General features: G+C 27.0%; 1 protein-coding gene and 1 non-coding gene across 2 annotated transcripts; both read left to right on the forward strand.

Moving 5' to 3' along the window:
* The first annotated feature begins 12,167 nt into the window (after positions 1–12,167).
* Positions 12,168–12,267, forward strand: LOC124944143. The gene has a single exon (XR_007099804.1). It is a non-coding gene; the product is annotated as a small nucleolar RNA Z161/Z228 (small nucleolar RNA).
* An 11,067-nt stretch (positions 12,268–23,334) lies between these two features.
* On the forward strand, positions 23,335–24,145 carry LOC124943718. The gene is made up of 2 exons (XM_047484193.1): positions 23,335–23,917; positions 24,066–24,145. Exons 1-2 carry the CDS (start codon positions 23,335–23,337, stop codon positions 24,143–24,145), a joined length of 663 nt encoding a protein of 220 aa, XP_047340149.1.
* The last annotated feature ends 467 nt before the right edge of the window (positions 24,146–24,612 follow it).

The following is a 24,612-nucleotide window of genomic DNA, read 5'->3' on the forward strand; positions in this document are numbered from 1 at the left end:
CTAATAAAAATATTTTCATATAATGTCTTACTTTTTTTATAATAATAAATTATTAAAATCTATTTAATATATATATAATTAAATTTAAAAAAATATGAGATAAATGGGGCCGAACATAATAATTGTAATGAGATAGAAATCACATTCAAAATATTTGATTAAACAATATTATATATATATATATATTATTTTAAATAAATGAAAATTATTAATTTTATTTTATTTTAAATATATTTTGATATAGTTAATTTTTATATATATATATATATATATATATATATATATATATATATATATATATATATATATATATATATATATATATATATATATATATGAAGAGATAAAATAATAAATTAATTAAGAAAGTAACGTAATAATTCTAAGGAGAGAAAAATCACATGGATGGTAAATGGAGCGTGTACACCTCTACATATTTGATTAAGCATTATATATATATATATATATATATATATATATATATATATATATATATATATATATATATATATATATTTTGTTAAAGAATTCTACAAGATTGAATCTTAAGTATAGAGATTGTGAAACAGAAAAAAGTAATGGCTCGTGCCATCTACCCTTTTATATATTATTAACAAAAAATATTAAAATAGTCATTAGGCTCTTAAAAAAAACAATTTGACTATAAAGTTATTTAACATACTAATTACAAATTCAATATAGTTGGGCATTTCTAACTTACATATAATTTACAATTGTAATTAACATAATTCTGATATCTCCTCCTCAAGATGTAGATCTTTAAGATTCATCTTGTTCCGAAGTAGATAAAAAGGGCTGGAATCCAATGGTTTGATAAAAATATCGGCTTGTTGTACCTTTGAATATACATGTTGAGGAAGAATAAAATCTTACTTAAAATGATCACGTACAAGATGACATTCTATGTCTAGATGTTTTGTACGTTCATGAAAAACTGGATTTTCAGCGATATGTATTACCGCTTGATTATCACACCGTAGTGGAATTGGTAACTTAAGTGAAACGTTCATGTCTTATAGTAAAAATGAAATTCATTTGAGCTCACTATTGTAGCCATACTTCGGTATTCTACTTCATCCGATGATCAAGAGACATTGTTTTGTTTCTTTGTCTTCCAAGAAATTAGTGCATCACCATATTTTATACAATAACCTGTGACTGGCCGTCGACTATCAGTACAAATAGTCCAATCTGCGTCTGAAAAACTCAAGTAGATTGTTAGATACACAAGGTTAAAACAACCCTAAACTATGAGTCCCTTTCAGGTATCGCACAACCTGAAGGGCTGCATCCTAGTGAATTTGTAAGGGTTGATTCATGTATTGGCTTAACTGTTGTACGCTAAAATCAATGTCGGGTCGTGTAAAACTGAGATAAATCAAATGCCCAATAAGCCGTCTGAACCTATCGGGTTTAGATATCACAATATTATTTTTTCATTCAATTTAATCCCCTTTGTCATAGGAATTACAACAGGTTTACAACTTGTTAATCCTGTGTCGGCAAGAATATCTAAAATATATTTTCATTGATTAACATATATTCTAGCATCAGTACGATATATTTCTAATCCAAAGAAATACTTAGCATTTCCTAGGTCTTTAATTCTGAACATTTTGTCAAGTAAATATTTCACACAATTAATTTGATATAAATTGTCTCTTGTAATTAGAATATCGTCAACATAAACTAATTAAACTAAAAAGAAATCATTGGTTTTCATTGTAAACAAGCAAATATCATGAGCAGATTATAAGAAACCATAATTTATAAGACAAATTCTAAATTCTAAATTCCACTGTTTAGATGCTTGTTTTAAACCATAAAGACTCTTTTTAAGCTTACATACTTGACCTGTTTTAGCTTCGGTTTAAGGTTACCGTGGAGAAATGCATTATTTACATCAAATTGTTGTAAAAACTATTTGTTAGCAGCAGTTAAAACAAGAAATAACCGAACAGTTAGCGTTTTGGCTAACGGAGAGAAACTATCGTGAAAGTCAACTCCATTCTTTTGGTTGTATCATTTCGTCACCAATCGAGCTTTATATTTTGCTACTGACCCATCTGGTTCCAATTTAGTTTTGAATACCTACCTACATCTAATTGACTTTATTAAAAACTAAGTTTTATTTTTTTGAAGAGCAATTAACTCCTCCTCTTTCATGGTTTGCTGCCAATGATTAAGTTTTGAAGCATCTATGTATGTTTAAGACTCTTTAATATTAGAAATATTTGTTGAGTTATGGAGTTTATACTTATAATAAACTCTACATTGTTAATTAGAGTTTATTGAGTTTTCTTTTTTGTTTTGGGCTTAGGCCTGACCAAAGTTATTTAGGTTTATTAAATGAATGTTTACCCTATAAATATGTAATTATTAAGGGTTTACATGATAAGACAGAATTCTAGAGAGATAGAGTATGAGGCAAAAAACTCTGTATTCCTTCTTCTTCTTCATAGTGAAATCTGGTGGCGGCTGAAGTGGACGTAGCTCAATTTGAGTGAACCGCTATAAATCTGTGTCTTCTTGTGTTCTTTTTTCTTATGTTTTTCATAGATTGTTTCAAGCAGGTCGGATTTGGGAGATACAAATCCTAACAATATTACCTAAAAATTCTAGATAATTTTCTTTTTGGCATTTGAATGTGTAAGGAAAAGTATTAGGAGTATATGGTTTTTTATTCTTTGTAGATGAATCAATATTTGAACTCATCATATAGTCATTACACCATGCTGGTGGTTTTCCTTGTCTTCCCACTTTTACATGTTCGTCTTGGAAAAAAGAAATTTCATCTTATGAAAAAGAAGTTTGAGAATTTTCAGATTGTTCTTGAAAAATGAGTGTTTTCACTTTGGGGTTCAAAATTATTTTGATTTTCTGTTTGTGACTCTTCTAAAGTGTTATCTGTGTAAGTATCATTATCAGAATCAGTTTCAGAATCATACAAATCAAAAACAGTTTGGTTAGTACCAACATCATGATTAAAATAATTTTTTCTTTTAACTTTAAATTTGTGAAAAAGGAAAATATTTTTATGAAAAAAACATCCCTTGAAACAATAATAGTTTCTTGTTTTAAATCAAAAACTCTGAATTCTTTTTGTCCGGAAGGAGATAACCTTAGAAGACACACTTTGACCCCTTGGTTCAGACTTTGTTTTATTTGGAAAATTATTTTTGATATAACATAAACATCCAAAAACTCTCAAATTAGAATAATCTGGTTTTTGTTTATAAAGAATTTGATATGGACTATCCCATTCTAAAATTTTGAAAGGAATTATGTTAATAATGTGTTGCCATTAATATTGAAAATGGCCAGAATATTTTAGGCATTTTGGCTTGAAACATGCATGACCAAGCTACTTGAAGAAGATGTTGGTGTTTTCTTTCTACAACCCCATTTTGCTGGGGTGTGTAGACACACGGTTTTTGATGTAAAATCCCATTTTTTTATAAAAAAAATGACATTCGTTATTAACAAATACACTACCATTATCTGTTCTAATAATTTTGACAGCCAAATTGAATTGAGTTTTGATCATGGAATAGAATTCAATGAATATTTGGATAACAAGATTTTTGTATTTAATCATGTAAGTCCATGTGAATCTACTATAATCATCAACAATGGTTAACATAAAAGGACAATTTATAAGTGGATTTTCTTTGTATGGACCCCAAACATCCATATGAACAATTTCAAAACAGTGTGTGGTTTTAGAACTACTACTACTAAAAGGTAATCGTTTCAATTTAGAGACAGGACAAACATCACAATGAACAATATCATCTTTATTAAAAGAAAAAACATGTTTTAATGCTACATTAGAAAGGTGTCCAAGTCTCCTATGCAGTAATTTGAAATAAGTACAACTATTTAGTAAAGTATTTTTAGCCCAAATTTAGATCCTACATTTTCAAACAAGTACAAGTTTTGAGATAGTTCTCTAGTTCTTATGGTGGTGGTGTCCTTAAGATCCTGCAATATACAACCAGTAGGCGAAAATTGACATTTAATATGATTTGTCTTAACAAATTTAGATACTGAAATTAGATTGTATTTAAAGTCTGGAACATGCATAACATCAAAAAGGTTCAATTTATCAAAAAGTATTACATTTCCTATTTGCTTCACATGTTTGATTGTTCCATCAGGTAAAAATAAAGGTATATTAGCAATATTCTTAATTTCAGTCATTCTATTCACATTTGAGCATATATGACAACTAGCTTCACTGTCAATAATCCAAATAGGTTCATTTTTAAAAATACTATGAACATTAAGACTATAAGCACCATTAAAATTAGAAGTTTTATTAGAAGAAATTTGTGTGCCTTCATAGTAATGTTCTTTACCTTTTCCTTCTGCAAGAAGATCTTTCATCATTTATTTGAAGACAACAACAATTTCAACTTTACTGATTTTTATAGATGATTTTTCAGATGATTTTGGTTGTTCTTCATAATTGGAGAAGGGAGTGTCTGCCATATTAGACATATTTTTTACCTTTTGATCTCTATTTTCTTTCCACCAATCTGGATACCCATTCAACTTGAAACAATCATCTTGATTGTGTCCTTCAGTTCTACAATAAGTACAGTACATATCTCTAGAAGAACTTCATTTGTTGTTACTTCTTCCCATAGATTGTCTTCCTCTTCCTCTATTAAAATTTCCAGATTTCTGTCCTCTTTGTTGCTTTATGTTATCCTTCAAAAGCATAGCAAAGTTCTCATTTTGATCTTCTCTTTGTCTCTCAATTCTTAGCAATATAGCATATACTTTGTTAATTCTAGGTTTTGGATCCATCAGAAGAATCTGTTGTCTAGCATTGTCATAATATTCATTCAGACCCATCTAGAACTGTGTCAACTTGTTTGATATATCTTGTTGAATGACTAATATTTTTATTTTGCAACATCAAGTACTTCTTGGTTCACATGGAAGAGGTTCCAACACTAGAAGTTCATCCCATAGTTTCTTGATTTTAGAGAAATATTTCTCTAATATTAATGGTCTTTGACGCAAATTACTACTCCCCTTTTGAATTTGAAAAGCTTGAGGACTACTATTCTCTTAATATATTTCTTGAATATCACTCCAAAGATCTAATCAGTTGTAGTAGAAGAGTAGTTACCTTTAATTTCATCGACAACTATATTAAGGATCCATGAGCGGACCAAGTAGTCGACCTTCCTCCACTTATCAAACTCTTCTGGTTCAGTTGGAGCAATACATGATCCATCAATAAGCCATAATTTCGATTTTGCTTCAAGGGCTAGTCGAATTCCACTACTCCGGCCTATATAGTTTGAACCATTGAAGATTGTGGTGCAGATAATCCCTCCTGGATTATCTTATCTGAGTTATGAATAGTCATTGTATCTTTGTCACGTTTTTTCTTTCCCATCATTATGATAGTTTCATGAATCTCCTCTTTACTCGAAATACTTGTCAAAGAAGAATTCGAAGAAGGCGGAGAAGAATCAATACCTGAAGAAGAAGATGATGTCTCAATATCTTCTGATTCTCTTTGTTCTTGAAGATCCCACTCTCATACCATATGAAATCTACAAGATTTTGAATATTAGGTTTAGAGATTGAGAAACTGTTTGAGAAAAAAGTAATGGCTCCTAGGGTGCCATCTATTTGTATATTATTAACAAAATGTTAAAATAGTACTTAAACTCTTACAAAGAAAACAATTTGACTATAAAGTTATTTAACATACTAACAACTAATTACAAACTCAATATAGTTGGACATTCCTAAATTACATATAATTAAAAGGAAAAAAAGATCACTTAAACGTATGTACTTGTACAACTAGCTAACTTAAACGTATATACTACTAAAAGGTCATTTAAACACGTATGTACTATCAAAAATTGGCTCATTTAGCCACTTTTAGTAACCATAGTTAACTTTTATTTTTAAATTTATATATTTATATTAATATATTTTCTCTCTCTTTACTTTTCATTTATTATTTCATTTATTACTAATAAATGAACTCTCTATTTTTATTTTTATTTTAATTTTTTATTATTTCTATATAAGTATTTATGATTGATTATTTTATATATATATATATGCGCATTCATCATTAATTATTTTAACTCTATATTTCTTCTTCTTTTTTATATATTTTTTTATATTCAAATTAATTATTAATTATTTTAAAATTGTTTAATCCCAATAATTGAATATAACAATGAAAATTCTTTCAGCAATAAAAATCCTTCAACACAAAAATAAATTAATTTAGAATTAAGAATTGAATAATAATAAAAACTCATTCATGAGACGCTAAAAGTGTAATAATCAAATATTAGATAAAACAATTCATTTACTACTAATATAAGTCGTGAATAAAAATTAAATAAAAAATTATTAATTTTATTTTTATTTATATTAAATTAAATAAGAAAAAATCTTTTTTATTTTTTTTATATTAAATTAAATAAGAAAAAATCTTTCAAAAAAATATTACAGTAAAACATAAAATTCATAAATAAGTTGTTAAATTTTTTTTAAAAAATGAGAATTTAAGAAATATGAGAAATAAAAACTAATAAAAAAAAAGATAAAATATAAAAGAGAAATTAATATTAAAATAATAAAATATTTAAGAATAAAATAAATTTCTAGTTTAATTAATGAAAAAGAAAGAGAGAGAAAATATATTAATATTTAATTAATAAATATATAAATTTAAAAATAAAAATTAACCATGGTTATTAAAAAAAAGGCTAAATGAGCCAATTTTTGATAGTACATATGTTTAAATGACCTTTTATTAGTACATACGTCTAAGTCTAAGTGAGCTAGTTGTACAAGTAAATACGTCTAAGTGAGCTTTTTTTCTAATTAAAATAATTCTGATAATTATTGACGTGATTGTTGCAGTTGGAGATTTAAGATTATTTATAGAAGAAAAAGCATTTGGGTGGAGAAGAAGAAAAGTATAGTTTAATTGGTTTGGTTTAATTACACATAGTTATAACATAAGTTTGTTAAGTTTGTTGTTTGAGGTTTTATAATTAATATTTAATTAATGTTAAATTCAATAAATGAGAAAGTTGATCTTGTTGGAGGTTTTCTAATTAATATTTAATGTTAAATTTAATAAATGAGAAATTTGAATTAATATTAATATCGATAATTATATATATAATATATATATTATATATATAATATATATATGGTATGGAAAAATAAAATTTAATTAAAAAATAGAGTATAAAAGAGGAGAAAGAAAGTGACCTTGATTAATTTGAGGTTAACTTTAAACATTATAATTATTTTTATATAAAAATATAAAAATTATTAATAAATTTATTTAAAATTAATAAAAAAAATTAATATATATGAGAAATAAAATAATTAAAATATTAATTAGGAAAAAAATTAATAATTATTATAAAAAAATGGGTATTATAATATATGATTATTATTTAGGAAAAAGAAATTTATAATTTTATTGTTCCGTTTAATAAACATATTAAACGTTATTATATATATATATATATATATATATATATATATATATATATTATAGTATTATTTTGTATATTATAAATATTCATATATAAAAACAAATAAATATTTATTATTAAATATATAAATATAAAAATTATTAATAATTTTATTTAAAATTAATAAAGAAATATAATATATATATATATATATATATATATATATATATATATATATATATATATATATATATATATATATATAACATAAAACAATAAAAATATTAATTAGGAAAAAAATTAATAATTATAAAAGGAGAGATAAATTAGTAATTATTATAAGAGAAAATTTGGAGATTATTATTATTATTATTATTATTATTATTATTATTATTATTATTATTATTATTATTATTACAAAATTTATAAAAGAGAAATTAAGTGAGAGAAATATATATATATATATATATATATATATATATATATATATATATATTAAGAGATAGAGAAAATAATTAATATAGATTATGAAAGAGAAATTATATGATTATGAATATGTTAGAAAAAATAAAATTTATTAACATTTTAAATAATATAGTGAATAAATATAATTAAAAATAATAAAATAATTAATTTTTAAAATAATATATTATAAATTAAAAAATATGCATGCACTTTTTTTCTATGTAAAATAAGAAGATTAAGATAAGTATATAAAATGAGAAATGATTAGGTGAGGGAATTTTGTGAGGGAATGAATTGACATAATCTTATTCGCTGAAAAAATTAAATAATATCTCTTTTTTCTCTCTTTCCTCCTACTTTTACATTTTCGGTGATGCAAGTCATTCCCTCACCAAATTCCCTTACTAAATTCCCTCTCTTTATCACTCATCATATAAAATAATGACTAACTATTTAAAAAGTTAACAAAATATTATGTACATGTTTCTTATAATTTTTTTAAAATAAAATTAAAATACAATTAAATAGGAATTTTCTAATATTTTTTAAAAAATTTATACAAAAGTTAATGCATGTATTCTTTAAAATAAATTATATACGGTAAAAGATATCAGATTTAAGAAGAAAAAAAAGTAAGAACTCAACAGAGCTTACAATTAAATTAATAGAATGAATTGTGATTGAATTCAAACTCGAATTGACATGATCAGAAACATAAAATTAAGAAAAGATCTTCACTAAATATTTGTAATCTGTAATGATTAGAATTAACCAACCTTTGTTTTCTCTCAATTTTTTTTGTATGATATTTCATTTATGAAAACATTCAATGCGTGCTCATAGTAAAAGCTTTATTTAATTGTTGTGCCCGACCGATAATAATCACACATTCGCATTCAACGAAAATAGGTAATAAAGCTAGTAATTTTTTTTTAGCTAAATGCACTGTTTACACAAGTCTCTTGCCTTCTTTCCTTGAATCGACATTTTGTTTTGCAAGAGCTAAATAAAAAAAATTTAGAACACATTTAATATATATATCGAAATAATTGTTAAAATAATCTTGAATTTTTTATGTTTATGTATTTATAAAAAGACATGATAATACTACATAATATCAATATAAACTGTTAGACAACAACTATAGCCCAGTGTAAATGTTTATAATATTATATATATATATATAAATATGTTTATCATATATGTTCTTGTCTAGTTGGTTTTGAAGCTGGATTTTATATATGAGGTCAGGAGATCAAACCTGACCCATTTTCTTTTTATTATATTTTAAAATTCAATATAATTTGTTTGTAAACTAATTTTATTAAAATAAATTTTATTTATATTTATTTAAATTAATAAATAATATTTATTTAAATAAGTTAAAGTATAAAGAATTATATATAATATAAATCATATAATACTATTATTTATTTTAAAAGTATATTTGTATAATAATTATGTATTATTTTTTATTAATTTTAATATAATTTGTAATACAAATTACTTAAAAGAGTAAAATATAAATATTAAAATAATAATTTATATAAATATAATGATAAAATAATTTTTTTATATTTTTTAATTTTAAATTATTTAAATAAAAAATATAAACTAATATTAATAAACAAGTTAAAACAGTTATATTGATTTGTTTCGGTATTTAAATAAATAATTTGATATATTATATATTCTTCTCAAACGATTTCTATGTATTAATATTTATAATCGTAATCTCGAACATATTATTTGATTATATGTCTTTACCACAATTTTGTATTTTTGTTCTTATTTATATTTTTTGTTTTCTTTTTCTTACATTCTTACAAAATTAGGCTAAAATCTATTAAATTATTAATTTTTATTTTCTTTTTCTAACATTCTTATAAAATTAGGCTAAAATCCATTAAATTACACTTTTATATTTATGTTTATTTATATAGTTAGTTTTTTATTATTTAAAACCTAATTAATTTAACTTCTCACATTTTCTTAACATATATTTTTTTTAAATCGAGTATTCTTATATTTTATTAGGTTTCATATATTTATTTTATTTTAGTAAAGGTATTTTGGGAGTTGTTTGATTAATATGTTCACCTACGGGTATTAGTATAACTAGGAAGATACTCATGCGATGCATACGGATAAAAATATATTGTTACAACGTCCCGTACTCATCAAATTTGGTGTTTAATTTAAAATATAAAATGTTATTAGCCTAGTTGGTTAAAAAGATATACTTGTTTTGTTAGATTGCGAGTTTGAAACATACTTATAGCATTTTTAATTTTATTTTTAACCGTTTTCAATTTATGGGCGGGTCAACCCAGAATCCGACCCAAATATCCATTTACTCTCACATATATATTCAAATTAACCACAACTCTCGACCCGGCAATCCGGACACTTTCAAAATTAAGCATCATTATATATATATATATATATATATATATATATATATATATATACTTATAACTTTTTCAGCCCAGTGAATTTTTTTTCCTGGATTCGCCCTTGAGTCCACCTACTTTATAAATATATCTTTAAATGTTGGACCTATAAAAAATTTGTATAAACATATATGATCATTATAAATCAAAGGAAAAAATTTATACATCCCTAAAAAAACAAAAATTTAACAAATATTAACCCTATAAAAGAAAAAAAAAAACATATTATTAAATTATGGAAAACCAGATCTAAAATATTAAAATTCTTTTAACAATGATTACATGAACATATACTAAAAATAGATATTAAATTATAACGCTTCACATGTAAAGTTAAACAAAATAACAAACTTTAATTAGAGGTAGCCACCAAAATGTTAAAGTCTTATTCTTATACAAAATATCTTCATATCCAATTTTTTAATCTACAAAATTTTTTCCAAACCCTAGCCATCAAGTGTTCCTCACCAATGAGGGTACAAAATTTCCTCTTCAACGGGACTAGACGAACAGTTCCTTTGACGAGCATAAGAAAAAATTTCTTCCTATACCTTCTCAACTTTGCAATTCCTCCTATGAAATTCTACACATATCTACTAAATATATGAAGAACTCCTTAGAATTCACAAGAAGGGCCTCCACAAGATTCATAGGCCTCAAACCTCGCAACCCAAGATTGATGATCATATCAAAACCGCAAAGAAATCCACCTTACTGACACATTAAATTTAAGAAATATGATAAGCTAAATATGAAAAGCTAAGAAATATTAGCTCTTATACCTAGCTAAAAGTCATGCTCACTATAAAAAAATAATAGAAATAATTTTTTTAAATTATATATTGTAAGAAAATATATTATATATATATATAGTAAGGAAAACAAAATTAATTAAGAAATGAAAAGGATGAGAGAGGAGGGATATATGGTTGTTACAGTTGTGGACTTTGTTGATTGAAATTTTTTATAATTCATATTTAATATTAAATTGAATATATATATATATATAGAAAAATAAAATCTAATTAGGAATAATAGAATAGAAAAAGGCAAGAGAAAATAGTAATATAATGTTAGTTGACTTTTTACATTAGTATATATATATATATATATATATATATTGTTATAAAAAATAACTTTTTAAAATTTTTTAATATAAGTTAATTATTAAAAAAAAAATATATAAGTTAATTATGATTAAATTAAAACGAAACCCTAAAAAGTATAATCAATGGGCTGACCCAAAGTGTGAAGGCCCAAGAAGCAGAAGCGTAAAGCTTGGAAACCCTAGCGATCGGCAATCCCTATTAATACTTGATCGCCTTCTCATTCATCTTCTTCAACCTATTAATCTGTTTGAATCTCCTTCATTTACCCTTCTTTTTAATTTCGATGAATTTATCTATGTTTGTATAATTCATATTTGTTTGTTACATGAGGTTTTGAAAACAGAGCAGCGAGCATTGTGATGATTGTATTAATATCATACCGATACCTCCGTGAAGGATTAAATTACCTCCTACTCATTCTGAATGCTTCGCTCCTTTTTTCTTTCTTTCTTTCTTGAATAGATTGTTATTATTCTGGCATTAGGAGGAGTCAAATCGAGAGAGAATTAAATAAATGATTTTAAAAAATTAGTCCTTTTCATCCTGATCAGTGCCAGTTTCAATACAATCAATCTCTGGTTCCTCTTTGTTATTGTATTCCAATTTGATGTTTTTTTATTAGGGTTTATGAATAATTACCAAATGATGAAACTTGGATTCATCTCACGACGGTCGTCTGAGATGGACACCTTAACCGGTGTACATGATGCATATTTCCAATTGTTTCTGATGGGCTAGCTAATTCTTTTCACTTTACATCTTTTCTCTTTTCAAATTGAGTTAAAAGAGTCTAGACACAAATAATATAGTCACCATAAACTTTATTCTAATGATGTTGCAGGTAAAAGTCACTATAAACTTTAAAAAGACAATTCTAAAATTAGTATAGTCGAGTTTGAGTTTTGTATATTTTTCATCCCCGACTCCGAATTTGATGATGGAAATGCACCACAGCGATAAACAATAAAATGCGAAATTTAACCTTCGTCTGATGACATTTTTTCAAATCGTTTAAACTTGTGAGAAAGCTAATAAATAGTATGCACAAATGCAATCAACACAACCCCTAAAATAGTAACACACTAAGCAACACACAAACAACACAAAATTTTAGCGTGAAAAATCCAAAATCCTTTAATGGGTCAAAAACCACGAGACACACAAAATCTTTTTTAGACAATACTAGAAGCATACAAATTCATCATATCCTTGGAAACATGCACATCAAGGAATATGGAAACAATTAAAGAACAAAAAGGAAGAATATCATCGAAATAACTGCTACCGTTCCGACAATAGAGGTCGGGGTTTCGTTGTTGGAATAGTAATAGTTATTTCGGTGATAATCTTCATTTCTTGTTCTTTGATTGTTTTCATATTTCTTGATATGTATATTTTCAAGGGTATGATGAATTTGTATGCCTCTAGTATTGTCTAAAGAAGATTTTGTATTGTTCTTTTTCCGATGGTAGTGGATTTTAAGTGACACTAGGTGTCCCGTGGATTTTGACCCATTGAGAGTTTTTCATGCTAAAATTTTGTGTTGTTTGTGTGTGTGCTTGCTTGGTGTATTACTCACTATTTTAGGGACTGTGTTGATTGCATTTGTGCATACCTATTTATTAGTTTTCTCGCAGGTTTAAACAGTTTAGGAAAGTATTGTCAAACAAATGTTAAATTCCGCATTTTGTTGTTTAACGTTGTAGTGCATTTCCATCAAAGTGGTATCAGAGTCTTGGTTGTTTATTTGTGAATTGAATTGTTTGAACGATGGAAACTAATACAAGTAGGATGATTAATTTGAATGGTTCTAATTATCATTTTAAAAGGCAAAAATGGAAAATCTCCTATATATGAAAGATTATTACTTACTTGTTTTTGCTACTGATAATTTGAGAATAAAACTGATGCAGAATGAACTATTTTGCATAGACAAGTTAGTGTATATATTCGACAATGGGAGGATAATGTGATGAATCATATTGTTGGGAGAGACATGCTCGTACTTTGTGGAACAAGCTTGAACAGTTGTATGTTCGGAAGACTGGGAACAATAAATTGTTTTTGATTAAACAATTGATCAAGTTACAGTACAGAAATGATACTCCTGTTACATTCTTGCAGAAACAATAATGGGATTGAACAACTCATGTCTCTGTCCCACAATGAGAAAAAGAGATTCACATCTGATTCTCTACATCTGGCTTTTGGACAAACTCAAGTATTTTCCACTAGTGTATCATGGAGAAATCATGCTACCTTCTTTCCAATATCGAAGAATGAAGAAATTTATGCTCGGACCTATGGTGCAAAGCAATGACGAATTCAGGAAAATAATACTTGGTATCACATCAAGAAAATAACGTTCTTGATGGATGATAAACCCATGATTGTACTATTGGGTTTGGAATGGGTTACATGTTATTACACCTAGAGCATGTTCAAACAATTCGGCTATAGTTGCATAGAAGCTGCCTTCGTTGTGGATAGGCCTATCAACTCCAGAGCATGTACTATATATCTTGAGAAGTGGCATGACGCCTTCCAAATGAATATCACCGAAAAGAGAAACAAGTACCTGAATACTATTATCTGAGAATACAAATATGTTCAAAAGGGAAAATTTTGAATTTACTCTTAAACTTGTTATGACAAAAGCATACGATAGATTATAGTGGGACTTTATTTGCCAAACTATGATTAAAATGGCAATTTTATATAAATAGACCAACAAGATTATGGAATGCATGTCATCGGTCACATATCAAATTAATCTTAATTGAGAGCCACTGCTAACAATTATCCCACTAGAGGCATTCGACATGGAGATCCACTTTCTCCATATTTTTTTTTGTTTTTGCTAGTGAAGATTTGATGAAATTTATTGATAAATTAATGGTTTCTCAGGATATTGCAGGGATCAAAATTAGAAGAAGTGGACAAAAATATCAAATCTTTTATTTGCAAATGTTTCAATTCTATTTGGGACAAAATGGAGACTACAAAAATTATGGATGCTCTCAATAGGTATTGTCATGCATATAAGTCATGCATCATCTTTAGTCAAAAATACACCTCTAATATTACAACAAAATCTATCTAGATTAATAAACATTTCTCTTAGCCCACATACATAAGTTTATCTTGGTATCTCACTTGAATAGGAGATCATAAAAAGAATGTTCTATTAGGAAAAATTAAAGGACATGTTCACGGGTGGAGAACTAAACTTTTATCACAGTCGGGAAATAAAGTTCTAATTAAAAGTATTTTACAATCACTTCCAAATTATCTTATAAGTGTTTTCAAATTGTCAATATCAATCCTTAAACGAATCATTTCACTAATAAACAAATTTTGAAAATAATAGAATTCATTTGGTTAAATGTGAAAACATTATAAAAAAATAGGAGGTATGAGATTCAAAAATTGTAAAAGCATGAATATAGTTATGTTGTACAGACAAGTTTGGAGATTAGCACACAATCAAAACTTTGTGGGAAAAATAATTTAAGGCTATATACTTTTCAAACTCATCATTCCGGGATGTTAAAGACAAAGTTAATTCATCATAAATTTGAAAGAGTATTATCTAGGGCAAGGGTCTTCTAGATGATAATATGAGATGACAAATTTTATCTGGTACGATAACCAAAATTTAAGAACATAAATGAATTTCATCAAGTACGAAACTAAACAACACATGTACATTCCTCAAACTCATGTCAATGAACTCTTACTCGATGATGGAAATAACTTGAATATTAAAATTTTTGCACATATATATATATATATATATATATATATATATATATATATAAATAATGATGCTTAATTTTTAAAGTGTCTGAATTGTCAGGTCGAGAGTTGTGGTTAATTTGGATATATATGTGAGAGTAAATGAATACTTATGTCGGATTGTGGGTTGACCTGCCCATAAACTTAAAACGGTTAAAAATAAAATTAAAAACGTTATGTATGTATCGAACTTGCAACCTAACAAAATAAGTACAACCTTTTAATCAACTAGGCTAGTAAGACTTTATATTATAAATTCAACACCAACTTTGATGAACGCGGGACAATTTAATAATACAAGTTCACTTTTTTAACTAACTAATCTATATATATAATGATGTTTAATTTTTAAAGTGTCCGGATTTCCGGGTCGAGACATGTGGTTAATTTGGATATATATGTGAGATTAAAGGAATACTTGGGTCGGATTGTGGGTTGACCCGTCCATAAACTTAAAACAGTTAAAAATAAAATGAAAAATGTTATATGTATATTTTGAACTTGCAATTTAACAAAAATAAGTACAATTCTGTAACCAACTAGGCTAATAAGACTTTATAATATTACAAATCTTCAACACTAAATATGATGAACGCGAAACATTTTAACAATATAAGTTCAACTTTTAAATAACTAATTTATATATATATATATATATATATAATGATGCTTAATTTTTAAAGTGTCTGAATTGTCGGGTCGAGAGTTGTGGTTAATTTGGATATATATATGTGGGAGTAAAATGATATTTGAGTTAGATTGTGGGTTTACCCGTACATAAACTTAAAAGGGTTAAAAATAAAATTAAAAATATTATAATATTATATGTATATTTCGAACTTGCAACCTAAATAAACAAGTACAACCCTTTAACCAACTAGGCTAAACGACTTTATATTTTAAATTCAACATCAAATTTGATGAACGCGAGACGTTTTAACAATATAAGTTCAACTTTTTAACTAACTAATCTTTCTATATATATATAATGATGCTTAATTTTTAAAGTGTCCGGATTATCGGGTCAAGAGCTGTGGTTAATTTGGATATATATGTGAGAGTAAATGAATACTTGAGTCGAATTGTGGGTTTTTACCCGCCCATAAATTTAAAACAGTTAAAAATAAAATTAAAAATACTATATGTATAAGACTTTATATTTAAAAATAAAATTAAAAATGTTATATGTATGTTTCGAACTTGTAACTTAACAAAAATAAGTACAACATTGTAATCAACTAGGCTAATAAGACTTTATATTTTAAATTCAACACCAAATTTCATGAACGCATAACGTTTTAACAATATAAATTCAACTTTTTAACTAACTAATCTATATATATAATGATGCTTAATTTTTAAAGTGTCTGGATTACCGGTCGAGACATGTGGTTAATTTGGATAGGGATGACAAAAGTTCGGGTTTTGATGGACCCGAACTGGACCCGACCCGAACTGACCCGATTCTTCCCCGAAAATGGTTCCATGATTTACCCGAATCTGGCCGGTTCTGACCCGATGGGTACCCGACCCGGACCCGTTTAAAAAATAATCCCAGAATTTTTAATTTTTTTTTAAAATTTTAAATTTCTTTTATATAATTAATAATTTAATATTTATTTTTGTTTATTAGTAAAAAAAACCATTTTCAATAAATTGTTTTGGTTGATGGTATATGTATGAGAGGATATTTTACTTTTATTTGATATATTTTTAAATTTCAGTTTATCATTCTATCTATGTAGGTTATGACAAATTTTCTGGTATGAATGAAACTAAATTGGACCTGATATCGCCTTAAAAAATTGAGTATTCAAATAATTCGTATTTTTCGTTGATACCCAACCTAATTTAAGAACCAAATATTTATAAAAAATTATTTGCTTAAAAATATATATTTTATAATTTTGAACTAAATTTGTATACCTTTATAAAGTTTAGAATTTTTGACTTCTTAAATATTATTTTTAACTCTTTAATAAATAATTATTTTTTAATAAATAAAATATAATTATTATAATATTTGATATTATTAAAAAAGTTTAAATTAATTTCATAAAATATTTAAATAAGGAGAATTATACCTCTAATATTAAAATTATATTATTTTAAAAGAGTAATAAAAAAATATTACTATAAACTTAAATTTTGAATTATTAAAGGATTGAAAAAAAATACAAAATTAAATATAATTTCATTTAATTATAAAGTTGTAAACTTTTAATACATCTTTATTATTATATTTAAAAGAATAAAAGATTGTAAATCTAATAAAATCAAACATCTTGAAATGAATAAATATAGAATTTGGTCAATTTTTCTTACCAACGTACTCTCTCTCTAGGCTCTAAGCTGAAACATAGCATTTTTTTCAACAATGGCGGTATTTGTCTTCTTTGAGCTAGAAGAACCGAAACAGAAGTCGTCGGAACCGAAACGACAAAGGAGGAACCGAAACAGTTTCTTTTAATTATCGGGTCTCGGTTCGAGTCTAGGTTCTTCTGCCGGGTACCCGGAACCGAACGATTCTAACCCATAATAGCCCCGAACCGAAATGAAAAAAAAAATATCCGAATCGATCGGTTCGGTTCCTTCAGGTACCCGAACCGTCGGGGCACAACTGCCATGCCTAAATTTGGATATATATGTGAGAGTAAATGAATACTTGGGTCGGATTGTGGATTGTGAATTGATCCGCCCATAAACTTAAAACGGTTAAAAATAAAATTAAAAATGCTATATTTATGTTTCGAACTTGCAACCTAACCAGTACAACTCTTTAACTAACTAGGCTAATAAGACTTTATATATTAAAATTCAACACCAAATTTGATGAACGCGAGACCTTTGAACCATATAAGTTCAATTTTTTAACTAACTAATTTATATATAAAAGATTAAAAATAAAATTACTCGTACAAATGCATAGGCTACATGCTAGTTTTCAATAATGATATAATGTTAGAAATCTTGTCAAACCCTTTAGTAAGTGTAGAGGAAGATGATATTTAAGTTTGACCTTGGTCTAATGATGAACAATATAACGTTAATTTTGGTTATCTAGCTAAGACTCGGATAAACAATAAGAATAATTTACAAAATGATTTTGATATTTTGGGGAAATTTTGACTCCTTAAGTGATCATCAAAAATAATAATAAAAAATATGTGAAGAGTCCTTAATGAAGTAGTGGCATCAAAAATGAATCTTTCAAAAAAAAAAAGTGATCACTGAGATTTTATGTAGTCAATGTAAAAACTTATATGAAAAAACTAAACACGCTCTTCTTGATTGTGATTTTGTTAGAAATATTTGACATAAATCAAATATTCAAATTAAGTATCCTAACAATAATGATTATTTTTGAAAGATTTAAAAAACATTGAGAGGAGAGAGGATGATCAGTTGGAAAAAATTGTGTGGATATGCTAGGAGATATGGAAGGCTATAAATAATCTTACATTCAGAAATCAAAATATGGACGAGAATCGGATTATTACAACTACATCACAAAAGTTTTGAGCATATGGACAGGCTAACTTGAAAGAAAAGCAAAAAAAGGAAGCGGGTTGAAAGAAGCACTAACACATATTCACCCAAATCAAATCATGACACATGTGGATGCGGCCATTAATAAGTGTACGAAAAAAATTATGTTGTAGTGATATTGTGCATGCCAAGTGGAGAAATTATTACAGGAGGAACAAAATCTTTTGAGGGTGTTGATGTCACAATTGCTGAAATGGAGGTTTTAAGACTAACAACGAGACTGGTGGAGAAACTACATATCAATGATGTTATAATATTCTCTAACTGTCAATTGGCTATTAAAATCTCGAAACGTCAAAGTTGAACACATAATGGAAGGCGAGATCAATTAAAATAAACATTCTTACATGTCCAGAAATCAACAAGGTTTCAAAATAGCTTGGACTAAGAGAGAATTCAATTATGTCGCACATTGGATTGCAATGAAATGCAAAGAAATTGATTCACCACTGTCTTGGAATGAACACTTCAACAAATTCTAAACCTACTTCTCATTGACCACAAATATTTTGGTGAATTTGAGTGAATTAGGGACGAACCAAATTTTCGATAATCAAATTAATCAAGATAACTTGACAAACAGAATGGATGGAAAATGAAAGAATTTTGGAGAATACATATATGCAACTAAAATATTTGAAAATTTTATTGAGTTCTTTTCTTTCTCATCTACGTAATATATTTTTCTTTTACATTTAGAGTAAGCATTTTGTTTGAAAATATGTATATATTACACAAGATTGAATTTAATAATTAAATAGATACCTTAATATCAAGGATATCAAATTAGAGTAACGATATAAAACAGTAATTTGGTGTCACGAATTATATCAGAAATTATGTAACAACACGTGAGCGAACTTAAAAAATAATTTTTTCTCTCCTATTAAATTTAAAGTCTTATAAAACTCAATCACGTTATTTCCGATAGTATTTATGACACCAATTTTATATCATATATTCTTATTCATCAAATTAATTATTAAATTATTGTTATTTTGAGGACTAATCAAAAAAATATATAATAAAAATTGTAAGAGTGTCATTTTGACACCACTTCTTTCATAGTTCTTTCACAAATGAATAAACATTAATCTCTGATTCCCCTTCCCCATATAATTTGAATTTGATTACTTTATACCTTATAAATAAAATCTTTCAAGATCTCTCAATGTATTAATTTAATTTAAGTGGGAATTATAATTTTTAAATTTTGAGTTGATAAATTTAGTTTTACCCAATTGAATTTGTTAACTAATTTAAAAAACTGACTTTATTAAGAGAATATCAAATTAATTATTAAAAACACTGAAAAAAAATTAAATAAATCAAACAAAAATACAAAATAAACAAATTAAATAACAATCAAAATATTAAATAGTAAAATTATTAAATAATTTATGATCAATAAAAAACAAGTTTTGGCTATAAATAGAAGCCTCAGTAGTAACTGAAGAAAGGAAAGAAGAAAAGAGAGATTGACATCGTTTTTTGCTGTCCGCTGTACAAAACTTGCAAGTATGGAACGATCCCACATCGAAATTGGAAGAATTTTGATGAGTTCCATCTCAGCTATTAATAGAAACAGTTGTGCATCTTCAAAATGACCCCTGAGTTTTGGAAGGCTTTGACGACATTGCCTCTTAATTTTGATTCTATGTTCGTAGCGGCATCTGGAAGCGGAGAAGCGACCATTTTAAGGGTTTCAGCTTTTGTTCAAGTAAGTTCTTTTTTCAAGCTGCACTGATTATTGTATTTTAGTCTGCATGAGTAGGGGAACATAGAAATCATGCCTAGCTAGCTAGGATTGATTCTAAATGGAATTTAAAGTTTAGAGTTATATGTAATGAATAACTGATGGTTTTGATCATAAGATGAAATCAGGCTGAAATGAGAAATACTGAAATGTACATTCTGAAATCCAAATTGTCAGGTTGGGTGTAATAAGTTCATGCTATGCTAGGGGGTGTAACATATCTTAAATTTTAAATTAAGTCATATAAGTATTTAATTTCTCTTCTTTTTTTTTTGTATGACAGGTCATAATCCATTGTTTCCCTTCTATGTGAATGAGATTTTGTGATGTAAGTAAGGCATTATTTTATTTCTTCCATTTTATGGCTGTCCTTTATGGGGGAGTGTTTAATAATTAATTTGATTTCTTCTATGGTATCAGGAAATTGTTGCATGTTATTTGCTTTGCTGGAATTGAAAAACGTTACTTAGGATGCATCCACATCAACACTGTCCAGTTCCGCAACTGGACATAGCAACTCAATCAGCGACAATTTGAACCGCCTTGCTATCGGTTTGGATGGAAACGAGTTATTCGTTTCTAAGTTCAAAGAGGGCGGAAATACTTGTGCTGACCTTTCATAGTTTTTGTAGATTTTTATGACCTTCTTCTTTGTTTGTTGATGATGACCCTCTAGCTTAATAGGAAGTTTTTGTGATGAAAATAGAGTTTTAATGAATATAGTTAGTTATATGTATGCTTCTTCAAATTTTTATTTCAAAATAAAGGATTGTTAGTTAATAATTTGTAAATGTTTAATGTTTATATGTATATGAATAAAAGCCTTGGCTATATTTACATAGAATAACTAAGACCAGATTACTTTTTTTGAAATTAAGTTAATTAGCAGAAAGAATTTCAAAATATTTCAACCCACTATTCTAGTTATTTATTTTTTATATATTAAAATTACATAATTATTATCATTTTAACAGAAAAATATATTAATAATAACAATTATATATAACAAATATAATGATAATAGACAAGCAAACCCTTTTATAAATTATTTATTATAATTAAAATTGTTTAAAATTCACATTTTATCTTCCTTTTCCTATTTGAATTTTTATGAAACTTTCATGAGGATCATAATCCTTAATTTTAATTAACTACTCTAAATCTTTATTTTCTCTCTTTTCTCATGGTTGGTCTTGATCATCCTTGTCGGTTTTATTTGATGTGCCTAGAGGAGTTCAAGACCCTTCGCCATATCTATGATGTCAATATAAATGATGAAAAAGTTCGAATAGCAATTTGGGTGCTACTTAAACTTGGATATCGCAATCTTAAGAAAAGACCAAAGCGTAAAAGCATTCCATTCATAGTTTTAGATATCAGAGAAATATTATCAGAAGAAATAAAATTAAAAATATGGGACATGAGTAATATTTTTACCCACAAAATCTTGTCTCTCGTTGTTGGAACGAGCTCGTCAAAACTAATGAGGGAATGCAAGTACAACTCTGAAGTTTTCGCGTTAACAATCGTCTCTGTTTTGCTCTAATTCGCCTTAACCCACTCGAATATAGCAACGCTGAACCACTTAATAAAGATATTAGTCTTATTAATTAATATGTAATTTGTAGTAACAAGTACAAGTATTTAGTAGTATAGTGGTTATTTAATTGATTTTTAGTCGTAATTTTGTTATGTAAATGAATTTAATAAAACATATCAATTTATTTATTTTACTTTTAATTAGTTTTTAGTAGTTATTTTTAGTATATAGATTAATTCAATAAAATTTATTTATTTTAATTTCTTGTTGAAGAATCTTAATGTATATTTTTAAGAATAAATACATATTCAAATTAAGGGAATATTTTTATATTAAAAAAGTCATGATTATGATCGAATTAATTATAGTCAATTTAAATATTAAACTAAATTAGACCTTTAGATATTCAAAAAGTGAGAAAAGAGATATAAATGCAAAATATAAGGGTTTAAATTCACATCGATAACCTCCTCTAATTAATTATTAGTTAATTGAGATGTGACAATCACTATTTTTCCTCCTTTCAAATATATATAAAAATTATTTTATTTTTTATCAAAAACAAATGTATATAATATTATATTTTTTAATTAAAAAGCTAAATATAAATATAATGTTTTATTTATTTAAAAATATAATTAAACATATGTTAATATATATAATAGTATATTATTTATTTAGTTAAATTCTAATATATATATATATATTAATTTCCTTTCTAACTGTCTTGAATTTGAATAGTATAATTTATATTAATTTGTATTAAGTTATAGTATTAGAAATATTTTTAAAAATATATTTATCATTAAGGAAAAAGAAAAAAAAGCATTGTTAGTTAAGTTTGCAACAACTACCCAATGCATGGGGGAGAATTTGTTATAAATGGGAGGTAGGATATATGGAAGGCAAGACAAATGCCTACAAACCCTCGACTACCATCAATTAGAATGCCCCTAAAATAGGGGATGTAAGGCTTCTTTATACCCCCACCAAACTCCCCATCCCACCCTTTTGGTCTTTGAGAATTTCAATCATCATCAACTAAATCATCCTTCTATCCCCTCGTTGATCTTGTCTTGTCGGGTAAGAGGCGGTCGACCTTTAAGGCCACCGCCTCCATTCCCCACACTTGCAAGACGATATCTCATTGTATTATACAATGGGAGATCACATCATGATATACGAGGAAAAACAAATGACTATTCTTTCATCTTCATTATCGTTCTCTTCCTCTTCCGCCTCAGAGTCTGAAGCGGAAGAGCTTCAGATGCGATTGGACCATGCCCCTCCATTTTGGAAAAACAAGAAGATGTTGTCAAAGCAATTGTCAATGCGTGAAACTCCACGAGACATTGCGTGGGAGAGGCGTCGTCGTCAGATGCTAGAGCAAGAGACTAAAAAGAGCCGGATCGCAACCAATGTGATTAACGAATGCGACGATTGCTTGACCGATGAAGACTTAAGCGAACTTAGGGGGTCCATTGAACTAGGATTTGGATTCAATGAAGATGGCATTAAGGAGTCGGTTGGTAAGAGGCTTTGTAACACATTGCCCGCGCTTGATCTCTATTTTGCCGTCAACAGACAATTCGCAACTAGTCCCATGACTTCTCCATCATGTAGCCATCGATCTTCGCCATCATTCTCATCCTCGACGTCATCAACCTCTAGTTCATTCACAGGAGGATCACCATCGGTTGGGAGCCCAAACAGTGAAGATTCATGGAAATTATGTTCCCCGGGTTAGCAACTAGATCATCTTTTTAAACTTCTATATTTTTTAACGTGTACCATTCACCGAGTTTGATTCTCACTGAAAACATGTGTTTGATAATATTATTATCATTCACGGGTAATAAACTATAATTTAAAAATTATTAATTCTTGTAGGTGATAGTCCTCAACAGGTGAAGACAAAGCTAAGACATTGGGCTCAAGCTGTTGCTTGTTCGGTAAGGCAGGCTTGCTAAAAGGAAGGGGGTGGCAAAGGTGGGAATCAATAATGATGAGAAGATTTAGAGACCAAGAATTACTTAGGATCAAACAAATTAGATCACATATGAGTGAAAGAATATGTCATTCTAGGTCTTATTTCCATTTAGAGTACTTCATGTCGGTTAAACCGCGCTAGAAGTCTATATGACAGTTCATAATTCTTTCACAATATTTGTGATTGAAGAAGATAAACCGCAAGTCGTTGCATGTCCTTCTATAATCTGAATGTGACAGACGACATTTATATCTTCGAAAAACTGATTGGTAGCATGACATGCACCATCTTCTAAGTTATTACATTCATTTTTATTTCTTACACTTATGGATTTACTATAGGAGATATTTTGACGGTTATATGTGTATTAATTTTGTATGTCATTTTGAATTATTCAATGATAAATACAAATCTTTCATTTCAATTGAATGGTGTATGTGTTTTTTC

This window comes from Impatiens glandulifera, chromosome 6 (assembly GCF_907164915.1).
Source record: "Impatiens glandulifera chromosome 6, dImpGla2.1, whole genome shotgun sequence".
In the NCBI taxonomy this organism is placed as follows: Eukaryota; Viridiplantae; Streptophyta; class Magnoliopsida; order Ericales; family Balsaminaceae; genus Impatiens; species Impatiens glandulifera.

What these genes read in the sequence shown, in the direction of transcription:
- LOC124943718 (XM_047484193.1), top strand. Translation starts at nt 23,335, where the DNA reads ATGGGAGATCACATCATGATATACGAGGAAAAACAAATGACTATTCTT. An exon ending in ATGGAAATTATGTTCCCCGG is followed by an intron (nt 23,918 to 24,065) that starts GTTAGCAACTAG and finishes TAATTCTTGTAG; the next exon opens with GTGATAGTCCTCAACAGGTG.